The sequence below is a fragment of the Phytophthora infestans genome, genomic scaffold (assembly GCF_000142945.1).
Source record: "Phytophthora infestans T30-4 supercont1.10 genomic scaffold, whole genome shotgun sequence".
NCBI lineage: Eukaryota > Oomycota > Peronosporomycetes > Peronosporales > Peronosporaceae > Phytophthora > Phytophthora infestans.
In genome coordinates, this window is record NW_003303749.1 from 3,491,864 (window position 1) to 3,512,442 (window position 20,579).

The window sequence follows — 20,579 nt, forward strand, 5'->3', positions numbered from 1 at the left end:
CGCGGAATCCCTGGCCACCCCACTTGATCTCGGCGATGCAGTGCCGAATCGACGCGATCACATCGCTTCACCCGTACACACACCACTGAGAATAGTCGTACGATAGCCACCACCACCGTAATTTGCTAGCTGCATAGTCTCCCACTCGAATCGCACATGTCCGTAGTCCAGCGCAGTTGATTGCATGCTAGTGTTGTGGTACAGCCACACGAAACTGGTTCTTCCAGTCGGCACACAGGCACACTACATGTCATCGTCGTCAGTAATGTCTAATCCGTCGTTCTGGACCGCATCGCAGGTGACGCAGTCAAGGTATCATGCATCGCAGTTGACGCAGATGTCGCCTTTTCATTTACAGTGGCGGCCATGTTACTGTCTGCCACGATAGGCAGTACCTTCAGCATCTTTCGGAATCGGGAGAACTTGACCACCGCAAGTGGTTTGGTCATGATGTCCGCCACCATGTCCTCCGTCCCGATGTGTTGCGTAATGATCCGTTTTAGTTCCACGTTCCGCCGCACCATGTGGTATTTGTTGTCAATGTGTTTTTGCTTGCTGTGCTTGCCGGGTTTAGTCGTTAGAGAGATGGCTCCCTGATTATCTCCGAGTAGTACAGGTAGTGCATGTTTCCGCACTAGTTCTCGGCAGAGCCCTGCAAGCCACAGCAAGTCCTTTGTAGCTTCAGCCATTGCAACGTACTCAGCTTCACATGTACTCTGAGCATTGATTTCTTGTTTCCTCGATGCATAGGAGACAACATTGTTGTCCATCGTCGTCACGTATCCACTGATGCTGCGGCGGTCAACTGGATCATTAGCATAGTCAGCATCCGAATAGCAACCCACACGTAGGTCACTCGCTGACGCAACATCCATCACCAGACCAAAGTCACGTGTAGCCTGCAGGTAGCGCAATACCCGCTTGGCTTGCGCATAGTGAGTATGGTCGTAGCTGGCTAGGTATTTCCCGAGATGTCTGGTTGCGTGTGCGATGTCAGGTCTTGAGGCACTTACAAGATACTGAAGCGCACCAACCAGCTCTCGATAGGGCAGGTACTCGGTCGTAGCAGGAACAACCGCCTTTGAGGGTGTCAAAGCCTCAGGCGTAGACACCCATTGCACGTCTCCATGTGAAATCGTTTGAGTACTTCGAGTACATACTGTTTCTGGCAGTAGATAATCTGTCGACTGGGTCGGTTGATCAAGATCTCCACACCTAGTAAGTACTTCACGGCTCCCATGGTCGTGAGCTCAAACGTTTCTTGCAGCGCGGCTGCAATTCGAGCACACAACTCACGTGGACCCATTAGTAATAGGTCGTCCACGTATACAGTTAGGAGCATAGTCACTTTTCCATCCTTCTTCAGCGCGTACAAGCCGTAGTCCGACTCCAGTCTTTCAAGCCCAAGTGTCAGCAACTTGGCATGTAGAGTTCGGTTCCATACGTTCGGTGCTTGTTGTTTAAGTCCATAGAGGCTCTTCAAGAGCTTACAGACAAACGCTGTCCCATCTGTTTGAAAGCCTGGTGGTTGCTCCATGAAGATTAACTCATCGAGGTCCCGTAAAGAAACGCGGTCTTTACATCGTACTGAAGAACTTCCCATCCTCGTTGAACGGCGAAGTAGATGGCAACACGGATCGTCTCAAACCGGATTACCGGTGCGTAGGTCTCACTGTAGCTCACGCCCAGTTGTTGTTTGAAGCCATGAATCACGAGACGAGCTTTAAATCTTTTCACACGCCCTCGTTCATCACGCTTAACAGCGAACACCCATCTGCACGTAATAACCTTGACGCCTTTGGCTGCCGCGCGTGGCACCAATTTCCATGTCTTGTGTCGTTTCAGTGACTGTAGTTCAGCAAGCATAGCAGTCTTCCATTGAAGCCAATGCTTGCTCCGACGTGCCTGCTTGTAGGTCGTCGGTATCTCAATGTCCATATTGATAGACATCACGTTGCCCACCACATAGTCAAGAAGCCGCACGCTTGGCTTCTGCGTCCTTCGAGGTCGCTTGAGACAGGGTTGAACAATTGGATCGCAAATCTCAGAAGTTTATGTCTCCTTCTTTTCTGGTTCAAGTTTCTTTCGCGTCTTTCGTTTTCGTCGCTTGCCAGACTTGGGTGCCGCAGGTGGCTCCTTCGTCTCATCGTTCGCAGCAACTTCAACTGGTGCATCTACACCGGCTGGCGACTCTACTCTTTGTTCCTCAGGTAAGTCGTCTTTCGCACTCCCACTGGACTCATGCTCTTTGTCCTGCAGGTCATCAGCTATCGGCACCATCTCGAGCTGCTTCGTCACATTCGAAGACTCAGAGCTCCAACCAGGCAGGTACGTTTCCATACTAGTCTTGATGCGTGCCACCGGAACACTATCGGGCAGCTGATGATCACCATCGTGATATGCGTTCTCTAGGAGTTGCTTTACGTAAGTGCCGTCACTTGTAAACTCCTCGTGAAATCGCGTGTTTCGTCCACGTGCAGTCACGACTTGAGCTGTCTTCAAATCCAGACATTTGTAGCCCTTGGTATCATGACTATAACCAAGTAATAGAGATATTCGTGCTCTCGGCTCCAATTTTTCCTTCTTTTGTCTGGACTCAGGAGGGACACGCACGTGTGCCACACATCCCCAAGTCCGAAGCTCATCCACATCGGGTGTCACACTGTACAGCTTCTTGTATGGCGAGACCAGTCCTAGCGGTTTAGTTGGTAGCCAATTCAGTGTCGTAACAATGTGTAGAAGTGCTTCTCCCCATAGCATGTTAGGAAGGTGTGTAGCGGTTAGCATAGCACGGATGCGAGGCAGTACAGTGCCATTCGCTCGCTCCACCACACCATTCTCCTGAGGAGAGTAAGCATTCGTGAACTGCTGCACAATCCCATGCTCATTGCAGTAATCTCTCAGCGCATTACTGGTGAATTCACCACCCTGATCAGAGTGCAGTCTCCGAACAGTGAGCTTGGGAAACTGAGTCCGAAGTTGATGTAGCAAAATCTTGACGTACAGTGTAGCCGCACTCTTTCGTTCGAGTAGATACGCCCACTTGAAGCGAGTAGCTTCATCAATGATTAGCAGGAACATAGTTGCACCACCTTCCGTCGGTTCATTCATCGTGCATATGTCCATCATCAACATCTCAAGCGGTTCAGACTTCCGTTTAGGAATCCTTGCATAAGTCATCCGTTTAGTCTTGCTAGCAGCACACGCAACACACTCATAGGAGCTCAGACCTTCTGCATTAATCTTTACTCCGACATCGAGCTTACTCGACAGTTCTCTCACAGTGTCCATACTCATGTGAGCGAACCGTTGGTGCAGTAACTCCATCGTCTTTCTGCTGTCCATGTCTTGTTTGCGTGCTGCCATCACCATCACTCCTGACACTCGCTCTGCCTTCAATCGGTAGATATTGTCTCTCATGATAAACTTCAACGAAGTACCTGGCTTTGAGAGCCAAGCTGACTGCTGATCATCTGAGCACAGCAGCTTGTACTTCCCAGCCGTCTGCAAGTGACCGAGGCTGATAATGTTCACCTTTGCATTAGGAGTGTAGACCACGTCCTCAAGGAGGCGATCTTCTTGTTCACCAGTTGTTTGGTTTACAATGCGTAGCAAGACAGAACCACACATAGTTGCATGTTCCGATGTTCCGTTGGCAAAGTCAAGCCGACTGGTGCGATCTTCTCGAATGGTAGTAAATAGAGACAAGTCTCCACAGACATTCGCCTGAGAGCCAGAGTCCAAAATCCACTCCACCCAATCTGAGTCATCAGACTGCTTTCCTTGGTTTCGACCAATCGCATTCACCTGTCGAATTCCACCGATACCAACATTCCCACGATTTTCGCAGTGTCTAGGCGAGTTTCCACGACGACTTGGCGACAAGTTCCGACGTTGAAGATCATTTCGACGAATGCAATCATTCAGTAGTGGTCCACGCGCGGGTGATGGTCCACTACGCCACGGCTCTTGCGGCTGGGGTCCATAATGACTTGGCGGCTGGTTGTTCGCTCGTGGCTCACGACGAGCAGACCAATTACGACCACGAGGTGGCGAACGCCAACGCAATGGCGAACACCCACGCTGCAGTGATCTTCCTCTCGGTGAACGACTTCTTCCAGACTGCGGTGGTCTTCCTTGTTGCAGTTTCGGGGCGGTGAGCGACTCCATCTACGTTGCGGCGACCTTCCTCGTTGGAAGTCCCGAGGAGGTGAGCGGCTCCTTCCACGTTGCGGTGATCTTCCTCTTTGGAAGTTCCGCGGAGGTGAGCGGCTCCTTCCACGTTGCGGTGATCTTCCTCTTTGGAAGTTCCGCGGAGGTGAGTAGTTCCATCCTTGTAGTTGTAGTGAGTCAGCTCGTCCTGGTATAAATCCACTGCGTCCTAGCTCATAAGGACTCATGTTGGACTGATATCCTCGCCCGTAATCTTGCTCGGGTCCTTGGCGTCCGCGTCGCTCAACATTAGGTCCACAATGATCATCCCCCGGCACAGGTGGACCCACTTGTGGTCCACCTTTGGTGTACCATAGCTCAGATCCAGGTCCTTGCGAGCTCTGCATCAGTCCTTGACCCAGATAGTATAATGCAGTTCCCAAAGCAGGAGGTGGACCAAGCGATTGGCCACTCTCCCACTGGCTTTTCATCGCCGCTGGTACAGCAAGTTGCACCTCTTGGTGTCCTGTATGCACTTGTCCATCCTTTTGTTCTTGTTCTCTACCTTGCATATGGTTAGCAGGAACTCTCAGTTGCAGTTGTTGCGGTGTCGTTGGCACGTTCGGGTGTACTGCAGGTGTACACTTGGACTCGAGTCCGACTGCCGACGTCTTCACCTCTTCAGCCAGATTCTCATCTTCAGCCTCACTGCTCGCAGGTGTTGTCACCGAATACACGGGAGACATGTGTGTAGCCGTCGCCACACCATCGTTGTTCCCATCGTTATTCGCCAGTCGTGTCGTCGCACACAACGAGAGACCCGAGAATAGACTTCGTTGCACACTGTCAGACTGGGCAACTTCAACTGGTCTCACCGAGTTGATGAGGGAAGCTGGCGACTTCTTGTACTTCAACTTGTTCTTAAGTCTCTTGACCAGGTCTGGTCTCAGTTGCATGCCAGTCTGCGCAGTGCAATCTGCATACCAGTGACCATCTCCATTGCAGTTAGCGCAGGCTGTGTGCTGCTTCTTCTCAGCTGCAACCTTTGCCTTCTTGCGCTGGTTCTTCCCACGTTTCTTTCCAGACTCACGTCCACTTCCACTGTTGTGTCCATGTCCGTAGCCTTGACCTTGTCCTCGTCCTTGTCCTTGGCCAGCACCAACCTGCGCGACTTGCATTGTCCGCGTTGTAGGCCGGTTCGTCTGCTGTTGCAGCTGATCACGCTGATGTTCAGCGGAGCGCAGGCGCTGCAACGCCTCGGACAGCTTTAGGCCACGTCGGTCGTGTTGGTTGATCCAGTCTGCGTGTTCACGCGCGAGATCTCGAAATACCAACACGCAGTTTGATAGAAGTAGGCTTGCATGTTGCCATTCTTCAAATTCACCATTTCCTTGACGCAGGAGTGTCACCTTTCGTCCGATGTCCTCCACGTACGCAGTAACGGACTCGTTCGGTTGTAATCGGCGAGTCACCAAGTCCTGTAGCAAGTAGTCAGGGTTGATGCCGTCTACAGCCTCAAAGTGTTTGGTAATCGTTGAATACAGCATTGCTGCCGCATCCATGTTGTCTCTTATCTCATCGATCTTGAACGTAATGCGTAAGTCCACAGATAGAGATAGGGCCAACGCGGAGAACGCCTTGTTCTTTCGCGTCGCATACCACTCATGATACTTAGGGCGACGTAGTCCTTTCTCTTCGTCATATCGCTCTCCTCCATACGTAATGTCGCCTAGCGAGCGCGTCTCGAAGTGCAATGGCACCTCGCTTCGCCACGCTTTGTAGTCTTCTTTCTTGTGGAGCTTAGGCAACACAATGCTTGCGGAGTTGCGCAACGCCTTGGTGTGGTCGGACAGCTCCTTGTCGTTGTACCGATCACCGGGGTTCATGTTGTCCAGGCTGCTCTCTCCTCGGCTCGTGTAGCTTCGTCCACTGCCAACCGATCCTTGGCTCGACGGTGGTGGAGGCGGAGGGGGCCGATTTTCAACTGGCCCCGTTTCTTCGATTGTGTTCGAATTCTGCATACCTTCGAGTAACACTCGAAGCAACGGTCGCCCACCAGTAATTCCGACCAATGAGCGAATTAGTCGCTCAGCATCAGATTGCGATAATGTCGCATCATCCGGGCCATTCAGTCTTTCGACCAATCCCGGGGAATCTCCTCCTTGATTCGTCAAAACTTCTTCTTGTGTGTTTTCAGCACCAGAGTCCACGTCAGTCGATCGCTGCGCCCTGATTGGGCTCATAACCTGAGATGACGCATGGCGCGTCACCGGGCTCTCCGACCTTCTATCACTACGTAACGTAGGTGCCATAAGCACAGACTTGTAGGGCAGTAGGTGTAGAGCAAGTAGGAATAGGATGTAAGACACGTGAGTGCCGGGCAAAGTACCACGACAGGACCACGGAGTTCTGGTGCTTGCTGCCTCTCACTCGTTGTGCACGCAGCACAGCAAAAGCAGTTGTGAGAGTGAGAGCTGCCAGCACCTGAACCTCCATGTTCCGCAAAGTTAGATTAGCACATACTCAGTCTAAGATAGTCTATAGAAAGCTAAGTAGTTCACCATCACCTGCAACGCAGTTGCAGTTGCTCACCGCCACCAATGTCGTCCTTCATACAGTCCTTGGTATCTTCCGCACGCCGCTCGCACGTGAGCGCGTTGCAGACCGGTACGCCGGGATGCAGTACATGCATAGACACGCGTAGGATTGTAGGTTGGATCGGTAGTACTGGTATTGCCAGTGTCTTGGGCTGTGGCAATGACGTCTGGCACTGGACACTGGCAGACCGTAGCAAGTAGCATCTCACAGTAGCAGGATAGCATCTCACAGGTGTACCCACTTCGGGGTGCTTGTCGACGAGCGGTACCACACCGGCACCGATAGAGACCCTCAATAGTTTCATCGAATGCATCCGTGACGGCTGAAAAGTAGAAACCAGAGATTCGAGTGTTGGAAAAGGCTTGGGTGGCCATGATGCAGATAGCAAAGTGAGTGTACGTTAGACGGAAGAAGGTGGGCTCTTGATAGCCATCTATCTGCGATTTCCTAAGTTAACAGTAAATTAAGGTATTCATCCACAAGATTAGGTAAATCATTTATGGTCAGCCTTAAGGTCCGAAAATAAATAATTTCAGGGTCGTTATTGTATTGTACGGGCAATCAATGTATTTTTCGGCATCCCTGCCCCCAAGCACCCCTCGAATCGGTCGATCCGATGACCAAATATAACCGTCTTCACCGCTGCACAATTCGTTGATCAAAGGGTCCAATCGTTTGATCCAATCTCCATCAATGCAAGCCGCATAAAGACCCTTATATAAGCATGGTGGAGATTGAGCCTCGCAATCGACAGGCTGAGCATATTCGAGTTTTCATCGACTACGACGTCAATTATTGCCCCTGGCATCCCCGCAGCAACACATGTGAATGTCCTCATCGTCCCTTGCTTGCTGATTCACTTTCAGGAATGCCTTTTAGATTGTCGTTGGAAGCTTCATGACGACGAAATACTTCAAGTAATAAAACGCCGAGATTTCCATGGGTCTAACCCAAGATTCACTGGTGCTTTCATTATTGATAAAGCGCGACGTTTCGTAAATTGATCGGTCATGAGGGGACAGAATGTGCGAGGGCGTCTTCGGCAGCAAGATATTGTGTTAGCTCCTGTTAGAGACCAAACTGCAAGGGCTCTTCGTGAAGCTCGACGGACTGGGGTCTTGAGTCTACCAGCGAGGAATCTAATCGAGTTCCCATCGCCAGTTTATCACTTAGAAGAACACTTGGAAAAGGTTTTGCAACATTTTGATCTACAATTTTAACTTTTTTTTTGCCATAATACTGAATCAGTGTCCATGTCGTAGGACGAGAAGAAGTGGGAGTGCATTGATCTGGTCAAGATGGACTTGAGTCACAATGCGATCCCTTCCATATCCGATGAAATCGGTGGTCTGACGTCCGTCACTTCGATCAAACTGACGAAGAACGCCCTTCAAGTCTTACCTGAAGGGTTTTTCGAACTCCACGCTTTAACCTATCTCGATCTGAGCCAGTACGTATCCTCTGGTATTTCTAAAATAATTATACCAACAGCCAATAATGTGTTGTGTTTGCACTCTTGCAGTAATGAACTTGAGCAAAACCTCTCCGAGAGTTTTGGAGCACTAATCGGGTTAAAAGAGCTCGGGTTATCGGGCAACAAGCTCAGTCATCTGCCAAACTCCATAACTCTTCTTGAAAACCTCGAAGCGCTACATGTCGACGAGAACAAGCTTACAGCTCTGCCGGAACGAATCGGAAACCTTCACAAATTACACGTTTTAAACGCGCACTCGAACCATTTGACTGCTCTTCCATCTTCATTCGGAGCGCTTCGAAACATGCAGAACCTTGATCTCAAGAAGAATCGACTGGAGTCTACGGGTGACGCACTGGCGACGCTTACAAAGCTGAAGTTCTTGGACTTACGACAGAATAAGCTCGCCGTTTTCCCAGCTCTGCCTGAAGGTGCAGATCTGGACCAAGTTTTTCTCGGATACAACACACTCTCGACTATTAATGAGACGTCCATTTTACGCGTGAAAGACTCGGTCACTGTATTGGATATGAGAGACAACAAACTGGCAAATTTACCAGCTAACATCGCGTGCTTGTATCGACTAAAGACGTTGGATGTGGCGAACAACGATCTGTCGGACTTGCCACCAGGACTTGGCTACCTCAAACACCTTAATCACTTTATCGTGGATGGAAATCCTCTTCGAGCTATCCGTCGAGCAGTGATCAGTGCTGGATGTGAGTCACTTAAGAAATATCTACGCACACGAGGAGCTCCTCCTGCTGGCGTTGATGTCTTGGAAGAAGAACGAGACGAATTGCAAATAGAACGAGAACGTTCAACCCACGCAGATGACGGCGCGCAGCCTGCTTCTGACTATATTTTCCAGTTTCGAGAGGCTGCAGCTTCTGGGACGATGATCCTCATGAACAACTCTCTCAATGTTTTGCCGCCAGACTTGGTAGGCCAAGGCCAATTCGACTTCGGCTCGACGCTGTTTCACTTGAATCTTTCGTCCAACCAATTGCGCTCGCTTCCTGCTGCAATCGGCGAGTTAGTTTCGCTCAAGGTTTGCTGAAATTTCGTTATTTTTGTTGCTTGACCAAACTAATGTTATAATACTTGTTGACTTTGAAGACTTTGACTGTCGAGGACAATGAGCTGCAAGCTCTTGATCCCTCTATTGCTGCGTTGCCTCATCTGGAGCTATTACGTCTTCGAAAGAACAGTCTTTCAGCGGAGAGTATCAGTGAGTTTCTCGGAAACTCGCCTGCGTTGGGAGATTCGCTTAAAGAATTGGATGTACGCAACAACAGCCTAGCTACTCTACCCGTAGAGATCAGTCAGCTACGATCTCTTGAAACACTACTGCTAGGCTTCAACCGACTCGAGACTCTCGATCGCTTTCCGTGGTCGCAACTGACAAAAGTAAGCGTGGTTAGTGTCTCGGATAACAAATTGCGTGCACTCGGACGGATCTACGACGCTCCACTGCTCGCTTCACTTTCATTCGAGAACAACAGCTTGACCAAAGTACCGTGCGAACTCGGCTTGTGTCCGCACCTTCGCGCCATCTACATGAACGGCAATCCGCAGCGAACTGTGCGAGGAGGAGTCATCGCAAAAGGCAGCGCCGAGATTCTGGCATATCTAAAGAACAAGCTCCCACCCGATACGGTTCTCTCACCTCCGTCACCTGTTGCGGTATCGCGCACTAAGAAGCCTTCAAGTGCTGCCTCAAAAAGTCGAAACACTGGAACTCTACGAGTCATTGACAATACTTATGCAACTCAAGGTGACGTTGCTGTAGCAGCTCCAGTTGCCCCACTCGACAGCTTTACCGTACTGAATGAAAATGCTGTTATTGAACTCGAGTTATCCAAGTTATCGACGCAGATCGAGCAGCTTGAGTCGCGGCTCGATACTCAAACTCTGTCAGCTGCAAAACGCTTCGCACTCAAGAAAGAACTGGCGATGTTACGCTCCAAAAAGATCCGCGAGGCTCGCAAACTCCAGTGAAATGATCAAAGAGATTTAAAAAAAAGTCACAAAAAACTTTATTACTAACCTGACACACGGGTCGGTTGATTGTGTCCTCGAGTTGTTTGTGCCTTACACGGGCGTATTGAGGTTGTTGACGGAAGAGTCTTGAGCTACAGGCATTGGTTGCCGTCTCTTGTGATGGACGTACTCGAATACAAAGCCAGCGAGTGCCACTGCGGCAATGATAATGCCTACCACGATACTTCCGGAGAGTCCCGAGTCCGAGTTCTCCTCTTGCGTCGATATGGAGCCTGTAGAGCCTGCAACAGCGTCGTCCTGCGAGGAATCCGTCGATCCTGTCGATACTGAAGTCGAGTCGCCCGAGCCCTTCCCAACGGAGAATTCGGCTGTCGCCGGTACGCCACACTGTGAGAGCGAGAGCTCAATATCCTCGCCCGTAAGCTCGCTGCTTAAAGGCGAGGCGAGCTCCACCACTACCGTTCCATTAGTCATAGAATTCACACTACTGACTTCCACAGTCTCGTCTTCCACCGTCACGTTCAGTTGGATACTTGAAGAGGCACAGAAAGTGTCCGTTGTCAGCACCAGTTCCGAGCTGCCGACGTTTAATCCTCTGACGTCTCCGATCGTAAAGTTCGGCGCCGCCATACTGCCCACACTCACGAGGTTTGACTGGGTACTGCTGGCTACTGTGACGCCCACAATGAGCGCCGTAGCGTCTCCCGTACTGCCGTCACAGGGCAGCGGCTGACTCAACGCCACTTTACCCGAGCAGTTCTCTCCGCCGCAACTTACGTCGGTCACCTCTGCGTCCTTCATCAGCTCTATAGTGCACGTCGTGTCGGTGCCGGCTCCTCTGCAGATTTGTGCCATGTTGCAACTGGAAATGCTCGAGAACCTCGAGCCACTGATGTCCACTTCGGTGGCGCATACCGAGACGCTGGCCGTGCCGCTGTTCATGACGGCGGCCGCCGTCGTCTCGAACGTGGCGATTGTCACAGTGTCGCTATTGCCACCTGCTGTGAGCTGCGCCGTTAAAGTGTTGGTTACTCCGTTGTTCTGCAATGCGACGGCCCAGTCCAATGCCGATTCGAAGTTGACGGTCACGGCGCAAGTGTCCGGCGTGCACCCGTCGGCCGCTACGAGCGACGCGAGTGTAGGCAGCGTCTCGTTCTTGACATCGCAGCTCGGGAGGGATGATACACCGAAGTTTAAGGCGTACGTGCCGTTCTTGGAGCTGTCAAAGTTGCAAAAATTCACGTTGACAGACGTCGCTCCGCCCGTGATGGTCGTCGCCGTACCGTCTAGCATGCACGTGTTGCCGCCGCAGTCTGCGCAGCTTACAGCGGCACGTACATAAGAGAAGAGGCCTGCTGCACTCGTGAGCGCCAGCAGCGTCTTCATGCTGAGACTCCTACCTGAGGTCAAGAAGAGTGCGAACTGTGTGCGTCGTCGCCGATACTGTCGACAGTGTCGTGGAGGACCGTTTCCTGCGGCGATTGGGAAATAGAGCGAGAATGGCGAAATCACGCTGCGGTTGGCTGAAAAAACAGCAAGTACCTAACCGATAAGAGTGCTCAGAGATCGGATTGGAATCCCTACTGAAAGCAAGTGAAACCGAAAAGCACTGTCTGCCGTCTCTGCTCACGAGACAGGACAAACAAGTCGGATTTTGCAGTTGCATTGCGGACTGCACACTGCGAAGAACTCGGCGACGCTTGTGGAGTGGTTTTGAGAACTACATGTATACAGTATACTTAGTAGCTGCTAGCTGCAGACAGGATAGGGACAACAGCTACTTGTATTAAGGGAGTTTTTGAAAGATAACGTAATTTTTTTAAGACAGACTGCTCTTTTGCTAACTGCGTCTGTACCCAAATCTCGGTACAATTAAATAGAAATTTTCTTCAACACTCCGAAGAAAAGACTGAGATGATCCGCGAGGTGTGGCGCATCGAACTGGGCGTGGGCGTGGGTCCCTTCCGCCTCGGTGCGAGCGTCGCCGAGGTGCTACACGCTCTTAAGAGCCGTCTGCCAGTCCGCCCTTTTGAGATAGCGTACGACGCTGTCGAGCCTTACAAGCGCGACGTTGTCATTGAATCAGCTGAGGACGGACTCAGAGTGAGCAACGCAGTCTTTATCCTCTCCGTAGACAACAGTCAACTTTTAACATACCCCCTTCACTCTCTGCTAGCTGCATTTCGATCCAGTGCGACAGACGCTCAAAGTGATCGAGTTTTACGACGTGAACCGCGTAGCTTTGAAATTCGGGCGTGTAGTAATCTTCGGCGGTGACATCTCCGCCACCTTCATGTCTGTTTACAACGTAAGTATCAAAAGCAACTGCACTACTTCACTGCTGGCATGTGCACGTATCCTCACATGTAATTTTATCCGGGTGTAATGCTGCAGCTTTTCGGACCGACATTTCCTGGTCGCTACGACGCTTCTGAGCAGGTTGGTGTAGTTATCGATCAGCGTTGATTGCATGAATCCGGTGGTCTAATGCTGTTTCTTTGTTGGGCATACAGAGCTACGTGTTGGGCTACGAAGGCGGTTGTGTCAAATTCCCGATTCCTGCTGAGTACCGGAATTTGTACCAAAACGGCATCGACCTACCAATGGAGTTTCCGGTACCTGCTTTGCGATCTGAGAATTTAAAAGACTTTAACTCTTAAATGTATGTGTTGGTGGTGCAGAATGGTGCAACTCCAGCTGCTACGGGCTTTGTGGTTTTTGTGGGTGGAGACTATCGGTCTCCTGGACTCCCTGGTCCTACCAAAAAGTAAAGGTTTACAAAGTCTGGGGTGTGAAATTGTTTTCAAGGCTGACTATGGATTCTGTGTAGACACTACTTTGAAGAAGTTGCTGTCGACATTGCAGAAAAGAAAACGTCGCTGGTTTTCTCTGGCCGAAAGCAGTGCATCCGGCTAGGATGGTCCCCCCAGGTTCTGTAAACAATTGGGTACTTGATAATATTCGGTATCTGACATATTTCGTGGTCTTTATAGGAAGTGATTAGCGAGCTTGGTGCCCCGGTCTCTGTGTTTCGGAAATCTGAAGATCCTAATGACGGGTACGTTTCTGTATAGCAACTGGAAATCCTAACCAGATTGTTCGTAACGTCGAGTTGGGTCGCAAACTTTTAGTGCTACCGTTGCTGGTGGACTTGTTGGCGAGTATTTCCACAACTACCCGCACTTAGGACTCGACATCTTGTATAATTCGATGCATCGAGTGTCGAAAGTGATTCTGAAAACCAACGCGCTCGGGTGAGTAGTGTCGATGTTTAATTCCGTTGACTCCTTTACACTGCTTACGATTTGATTAATGTTACAGTCACCCGGACTTTGGCGCCTACAACAAATGCAATTTCCGACTCACTTTTCAATCGTCAAGTGCACTTCAAAAGTCGGGGATTTCAAAGAGAACCAGTCTGGAAATCACCCCTCAAACACCGGTACATTTAGTCATCACGCCGGGCTAATCACGCCATCGCTCTGACATTATTTAACTTGTTTCTAAACTCTGCAGTGGGAGGACATTCGTCTGGTTTTTAAGAGCTCGTCGGACTTGCGACCGATTGTCCTTGACAACGGTCTGGGCCTCCATCCGTTCGGGGCAAGCTTGTGCTACTCACCAACACCAGGATGCACCTTCGAAGTGATGAAGAACGGCTTCATCGCGAGTGTTACGCTCACATCCTCCAGCTAAGAAAAACCTCCCAAGACATCCCGTTCATATCTCATGGTAAGGCTGTTTTCGCGTTAGCTTCTGCGTGGTGCATTGAAATACCCTATCGTCGTGATAGCTGCGTCGGTGAATTTTAATTTGCATTCCAAAAAGCAAGAGAGGCTGGAGAAATGCTAGAAAAACGTCGAGTTCTCCGTTAATAACGTCGCTGGTCGTAGGGTCCACGAGGCTGCTGGCTCTGCTGGCTGTTTCCGTAATACGCTGGAGGCGGCGGAGGAGCACCGCGTGGCATCTGGTTGTATCGTGGTGGCTGAGGTTGACCGTAGGGCGCACTAGGTGGTGCTTGAGGCTGACCGTACGGCGCTCTTGGCGGTGGCTGCGGCTGGCCGTACGGTGCACTTGGAGGCTGCGAATATTGCTGATACGGAACCTGCGGAGGGTATGGAGGCAAATTGTGTGCGCTGTACTGTGGCGGAGGCGGCGGCTGGTAGTAGCCACGTGCTGGAGCTTGTCCTTGCGATACAGGCACTCCACTGTATGGCGGCATGGGTGGCTGAGGCACTCCATTACCCTGGGGGGACGTGTAGTTCGTGCTGCCATAGGCAACAGGTCTCGCCCCACCGAAACCACCAGGCTGCGTGTATTTCGTAGCACCTCCGTACGGTTGTGTCTGCATCGCAGGAATCGCAGGCATAGGAGGCATCGGAGGCTGCTGACTGTAGTTGCTGCGTGTACCGTGAGGCGACGTATTCTGTCTCGCATGGTAGTCCGTGAAGTTTCCTCCACGACCGCCTCGTCCTCCACGTGCACCACGACCCCCACGTCCACCGTACGATGACGCAGAGCTAGCGCCTTCACTTGGCGCACCGCCTCGATTGCGTTTACGGTTGCCACGCTTGGCTGCTGCCTCTGCTTCGTCGTCGGAGAACTCGGTCTCATCAGCTTCTTCGTCAAAAATATTGGAAGCGTCGGTGCCCTTGTCCTTGATCTCTTCTGGAATGATATACGTCGTGTGCTCCGTGGCGTAGTAGACAACAGTGTTCACTGTCGCCCTCTCCGGCATCTTGGCGGCGTTCTCGAAACGAATCAAATACATGGGCATCAGAACTGGACCAAATACCTCGTCCACACATCCGATAACTGTACGGTCTTCAAGACACAGCACGCTTCCTTCGTTCAGTGGCTTCGTGTTTGGGTTGGATTTGATAGTCATCATGAGTCCAGGCGCACTTACGTTTAAGATATTGCCGAATTGAGCGATGGGGCAGTCGGCTGTCAGCTCCACTTTCGGTTCGCGTACAGGAATGGAGGCTACTTCGTGTTCCGTGGTCAGCGGGCCACCAGTCTTGTTAGCCTCCTTCTCCATAGCAGCCTCAATCTCGGCGCGCAGCTTGGCGGGGTCTTCGCCTTCTCCGTCACTGTCTTCGCCTGAGCTCTCCCCATCCACTTCCTTCTTAATAGGTTGTTCGATTCCACCATTTTCATGCTTCTTCTCCACTTTCTTCTCGACGGGGGCCTCGTTGTCGGAGCTGTCGCTGTCACTGTCGCTGTCGTCCTTGTCCGTCACGACGGCCACCATCGGCGCCTTTGGGGCTTCGCTTACTGACGCAGAGTTTGCGAATTGCGCCGTCACGGAGTGCAGCTCCTCATCAGCGTATTGCGCGGCGACAGCAAGGTCGGACACAGGCTCGCTGCTCTGTTGCGCGTTCATGGCGCTGATGAAGTCGGCAACAGGAGCTCCAACCAAAATGTCGCTTCGTTTGAAGTTCGTATCGTACTTAAGAGCAGTAGACGACCGTCTCACAAAGAAAGCACTTTTTAAAAATAAGAGTGTGCACTTGTTTTTCACTTTCAAAATTTGTCAATTGATTGGCCAAGAGTATTGCAAAAATTGCCAAACTCTTCTACAGTACCGGTAATCGTGATTTCTAAACTGCTTTGTTAAACCTGAAAAAAATGCCAGTAAAACTCTTCAAGTACCGGTATTCATGATTTCCAAAATGGTTTGTCAAACAAGCTTGCAGCACAGTACATGTATCGGCATGGCTTATTACATGAGTGCGCGGCACCGTGCGGCGCTTGACGACGAATCCTAGAGCAAAAAGCACGTGCATTCACTCCGTGGAGTCAACAAAGGCCTCTGGTCAGCGAGATTGGTCCCGTAATCGGCTCGAATACTGTGCCGACACTGTCGGCCCGACAGTCAGCCTTGGATCACTGTTCTTATTGGTTAAAAAGCGCGGTGGGATTGTCCGACCACAACGGTATCCGCCTTCGGCTCTCTCACTCTGCAATTTGCCAGATCCACTACAAGCTTCAACCAAGACCTCCCTCTCAATTAGTAAATATGTCATTCGAGCTGCCGAAGATCGCCTACGACTACAACGCCCTCGAGCCTTTTGTGGACACGGACACCATGAACATCCACCACACCAAGCACCACCAGGCTTACGTGAACAACATTAACAACTTTATTTCGTCCGACAAGGGCGCTGCTCTTAAGGGCAAGTCCATCCTCGAGGTGGTACAGTCGGCCACTGAGGCTCCCGTGCGCAACAACGGCGGTGGTCACTACAACCACTCGCTCTTCTGGACGTGGATGACCTCGCCTGGCTCCACTAACACGGCACCGCACGGCGCCCTCAAGACCCGCATCGAGGAGGACTTTGGCTCGCTCGACCAGATGAAGCAGCAGTTCAATGCTGCTGCCTCGTCGCGCTTTGGCTCTGGCTGGGCTTGGCTCGGTGTCAAGGCTGACGGTAAGCTGGCCATCACGTCCACGCCCAACCAGGACAACCCGCTGATGCCTGGCGTGGACCAGCCGCTCATCCCCATCCTCGGCCTGGACGTGTGGGAACACGCTTACTATCTCAAGTACCAGAACCGCCGCCCCGAGTACATTTCAGCTTTCTGGAATGTGGCCAACTGGGACAAGGTCGTCGAGTACTACGACGAGTTCGCCTCGAAGGGCAAGCCCGTGGACATCTGAAGTGGAGAGCAAGAGGCGGCAACGACAACGCACTCGTCGCTGTGAGGTGAGAACATGGAGCACTAAAGTCACAGTGTGTCTCTTTAAGCTTGTGACTCCTCAAGTGCTTGAGTACACTGGGACCTCGATCGCTCCTGGAAGCTCTCCACCCATGTTAATTTCAATGAAAGTTCTTTGTCTTTTAATGTTGTTTTACCGTTATAGTGGTAGATCATTTTGGTGCAGTAGTCCCAGTCGCTTTTGCGGCACCGCTGCTTGGTCGAGAGGGAGGTGCGTCTGCGGAAGGCTTGTGCAGCTTGAAAACCAGTGGCACGACGTGAGGCGATCCTTTGTCGTCTACAGCTGCAGAGCACACGCAATAGATCAGGCATGCATTTTTTTGGTGGGCTATGTTGAAGACGCGGATCGTCACTTACTAACAGCCACCGCGGTGTATTGTGCTCGAGATTTCAGGATTGAGTTCGCTCGTGCATCGCCCATCTCGTCTAATTTGAGGCGAGTTCCGAGGTCGTCCGCGAGATCAACGATAGCTGTACCTGCAACCAGCTCTAGCAATTACACTTCAGTATCGACACCAGTTCGTCCCAAATCCAAGAAACTCTGAAACCTTTCGCCAACTTGGAAGCTGCTGCGACCACTTGAAGCTGATACTCGGTTGCAGATTTCTTGGAGACGATCTCTGCTATGCTCTCGTCCGCTGATTCATTGAAATCCGCATGCATCGAGGGCGTGATCGGGCGAGATGAAGTGGCCCCACTTGCTGGACGCGAGCTAGTGCCCCCATCCGAAGATCTGTCTGTCGCTGATGTTGTCGCTGCGTCGCGCACCTGGGCAACCTGCAGCGCTCTGTTGAGAGAATCTAGCTCGATGCCCAACTGAATATATTTCTGCTTGCACACATCCTCAACATCTCTCGCGCAAGTGTTTTTCACAAAACTCCTCAAGATTGCGCAGGACACGTTGGCGTTGTACATCTTGAGCGGTGTAATATTATCTGCTCGTACTCATGCATACGTTAGTTGGACGGCAATATTCCCTCAGAACAGAGGAAGCAAGCCCTCACCGAAGCCATATTTCATCCAGAAGAAAGAGGCTTGAGTGGACGATGACATCCCTTGCTGAAGGAGTGACTTTTCACGCGACCGATTTAGCAAAAGTCTAAAAGCCACAATTCTGCTAACGTTACAGTATTACCTGAAACTGTATTGTGAATTCCGACCAAAGTTGCCGTTTTGGCTATTCGCTTACAAATTTCAATCTGTACATGTATGTACTTTTCGAGTTTTGCAACAAGTGGGCAAGTCGATAGGACAGCGACGAGATAGGAGACCCCTAGTAATAGTGCATTGTGGTTGCTGAAAAAGGGCTGGCTACGCTGTTTCAATTGTGATAACGATGTAAGCCGTGGCTCATCCTACAAAACTCCAGGAGCGTTCGCTGCCTATTTACATCGCTATCACAATTGAAGCTGGAGTGATTCCCGCAGCTCAGATTGCCGCCACAGACTTCAATTTAGGACGTCATCCCAGAATCAAGGAAAGCGGCTCCACCCGCAGCGATCTGGGAGCTGAGTGATGGTCTCTGTGACGGGGTCACACAGCACCTTGCGCTAGAGGAAGTTAGCTTCCGAGGGTTTACAAACTCAGCCCCTTTGGCTACAGGGAGCGAAGTGACCAATGGGTGCCTTTCAAAAAACCCATGAAAAAATTTATCAATGGGGTTAGAGTGGATTAAACGGTGATAAAAACTTCGTGATAAAACTGCAAAGTTTGGTGAGACGAGAGAGTCGTCTCACCAAACTTCCCGTTTTATCCCGTTTTATCCGCTTTAATCACGCACCCCTATTTAGCAACTAATTAAAAAGTAATTTGTGTTTTGTATATGATTTAGCGCTTCCCCTAACTAGCAATTGAAGTTGAATGCGTCTTCAAGGCGCGAAGTTTCGCGCCTACCGCGGCCTCACTTCATTCCAAAATCATTTCCATACCGCACAATCAGATCCGCGGTGGTTGTAAGTAGGGCATATTCTCCCGCCGAATTGTTTGTCAGGTTTTATTAACTTGTTAACTTGTGCTATGGTTCTATTGGCCCTCAGGTATGAGGCAGAACATTTCGCAATGGCCTCCAAGCTCCTAAACGCGGCTACAAGGTGATAGTTTTCTTCTTGGAGTATCGTCTTAGAGAAGCGTACGCGTTAACCCGATTAGTGTTGCGTTTAATATATGTTAGCCCCGGAATGGTAGCGCCTACTACTATCAATCGGTCTCTTGACTTCAAGACTTTCTCTGAGCCTCTCCTTAACGTTGGGAATCGACTTAAACGCGTTCGTGAAGAGTCTCGTGATCACTGTGATCAACCACCAAGCTTTGATGAAGGGGTGAGTGCATCCAAAAGGCGGCGTGGCGGCGAGTCAATAAGACTCAGAGAGTCTCTCAGCGTTGTTTGCCAAGATGCTGCTGGCCGGTCACGGGCTAGCCTCCGTAATGAACAAACGAGGTAGAGCGCGAACAACGAGATAGTGAACGTAGAGCGGAGGCAGCCTTAGTTGAACAACGGCTACAACAACAGCGTCTTGACGAAAAACTGCGTCGTGAAGAAGAAGAGCGGAAGGAAGTAGCGGCCCGAGCAGAGAGAGACCAAGAACAGGCTGAAGAACGAAGACGACACGAAGAGCGAATGGAGTTGGAGAGAGCGGAAGCCAGGTAGCGGCACGAGCAGATGATGATTCTGTTAAGTAACATGAGTGGAAGAAAGTGATTGAGAATAGTAGTAGCGACTTGAGGCAACATCAACAATGATAGCCACAATACGTTTAATGTCAATTGTACCTGTCTCTGCCGTGTAGATGTGTAGTGCGAATTTGGCTAATGCCCACTGCGCGGACTCGGAAGTTCGCCAACCGAAAGAGGTTGTCAAGTCGCTTTTGACGCTTCGACGTCTCGAATGGGAGCGGCACTAGTAGACGTCCATACACCTTCTCAATGGAGCCCATGCCCCACTCTGCCGACTGGCGAATGAATGTGATGGCCCCAGAGAGAGCTCTTGCAACTGGCCGCACCGATGGAGTTAAACGTCCCAAATCTCCATCTTTTAGAGGAGTTAATATGCGTCCTTTCATCTCTTTAGCGCACGGAAAAGCGCTATCTGCTACGACGCCGTAGCGCGAATCTGGATTTAATCTCGAGTGCACCAACTTTTGCCGGAAGCCTAAACTCGTATCCCCCTGCCCGGGCAATTGTGTTTAGCCCACACAATTAGCCCGTCAGCACTGAAAAAAGGGTCCCGGTGACAAATACGTAATGCAGCCAGCCATTATAATGTGCATTCTGTACGTCAGTATCTGGCGGCTGCTGCACCTAAAACAACAGCACGTATTAGATTTTATATATGGAGTAAAAACAGTATATCCACTCACCTTGTAATTTTACCGTCTAAAAAGCCCCAAGTGTATCGCAAGAGCGGCTGGCGGGCTTCCACTAACTTTGCCAAAACCTTTTGTCGAAGTGGTGATGGCCACACAATTCGCGCATGTTCAAAGCCATTTAAAGCTCTAGACATGGCGTCCTCCGCAGCATTTAACACGCGAGAGAGTGTGGAGGGTGGCACAGCAAACCTGAAGCAAAGCGATTCCCTTTTCATGGTACCTACGTAAAACGACATCAACAGACCCAGAGCCTGATGGTGGTG

General features: G+C 50.8%; 6 protein-coding genes across 6 annotated transcripts; 3 read left to right on the plus strand and 3 right to left on the minus strand.

The window, feature by feature from the left end:
- Positions 1-7,742: 7,742 nt before the first annotated feature.
- On the plus strand, positions 7,743-10,225 carry PITG_07324 (uncharacterized protein; the record flags this gene model as incomplete). The annotated part of the gene is made up of 6 exons (XM_002905207.1): positions 7,743-7,940; positions 8,013-8,200; positions 8,273-9,042; positions 9,103-9,275; positions 9,344-9,935; positions 10,020-10,225. The coding sequence occupies 6 exons, from the start codon at positions 7,761-7,763 to the stop codon at positions 10,223-10,225; spliced, it is 2,109 nt and encodes a 702-aa protein (XP_002905253.1).
- Positions 10,226-10,318: 93 nt separating this feature from the next.
- PITG_07325 (uncharacterized protein) lies at positions 10,319-11,521 on the minus strand (the record flags this gene model as incomplete). Its single annotated transcript, XM_002905208.1, has 2 exons — positions 10,319-10,525; positions 10,610-11,521. The coding sequence occupies 2 exons, from the start codon at positions 11,519-11,521 to the stop codon at positions 10,319-10,321; spliced, it is 1,119 nt and encodes a 372-aa protein (XP_002905254.1).
- Positions 11,522-12,129: 608 nt separating this feature from the next.
- On the plus strand, positions 12,130-13,924 carry PITG_07326 (uncharacterized protein; the record flags this gene model as incomplete). The annotated part of the gene is made up of 10 exons (XM_002905209.1): positions 12,130-12,331; positions 12,405-12,536; positions 12,623-12,667; positions 12,742-12,843; positions 12,910-12,995; positions 13,059-13,158; positions 13,222-13,286; positions 13,360-13,482; positions 13,550-13,670; positions 13,745-13,924. The coding sequence occupies 10 exons, from the start codon at positions 12,143-12,145 to the stop codon at positions 13,922-13,924; spliced, it is 1,143 nt and encodes a 380-aa protein (XP_002905255.1).
- Positions 13,925-14,099: 175 nt separating this feature from the next.
- Positions 14,100-15,614, minus strand: PITG_07327 (H/ACA ribonucleoprotein complex non-core subunit NAF1, putative; the record flags this gene model as incomplete). The annotated part of the gene is made up of 2 exons (XM_002905210.1): positions 14,100-15,356; positions 15,402-15,614. The coding sequence occupies 2 exons, from the start codon at positions 15,612-15,614 to the stop codon at positions 14,100-14,102; spliced, it is 1,470 nt and encodes a 489-aa protein (XP_002905256.1).
- A 586-nt stretch (positions 15,615-16,200) lies between these two features.
- On the plus strand, positions 16,201-17,077 carry PITG_07328 (manganese superoxide dismutase; the record flags this gene model as incomplete). The annotated part of the gene is made up of 1 exon (XM_002905211.1): positions 16,201-17,077. One exon carries the CDS (start codon positions 16,251-16,253, stop codon positions 16,890-16,892), a length of 642 nt encoding a protein of 213 aa, XP_002905257.1.
- Positions 17,078-17,103: 26 nt separating this feature from the next.
- On the minus strand, positions 17,104-18,004 carry PITG_07329 (uncharacterized protein; the record flags this gene model as incomplete). Its single annotated transcript, XM_002905212.1, has 4 exons — positions 17,104-17,234; positions 17,309-17,440; positions 17,500-17,886; positions 17,956-18,004. 4 exons carry the CDS (start codon positions 18,002-18,004, stop codon positions 17,104-17,106), a joined length of 699 nt encoding a protein of 232 aa, XP_002905258.1.
- Positions 18,005-20,579: the final 2,575 nt, after the last annotated feature.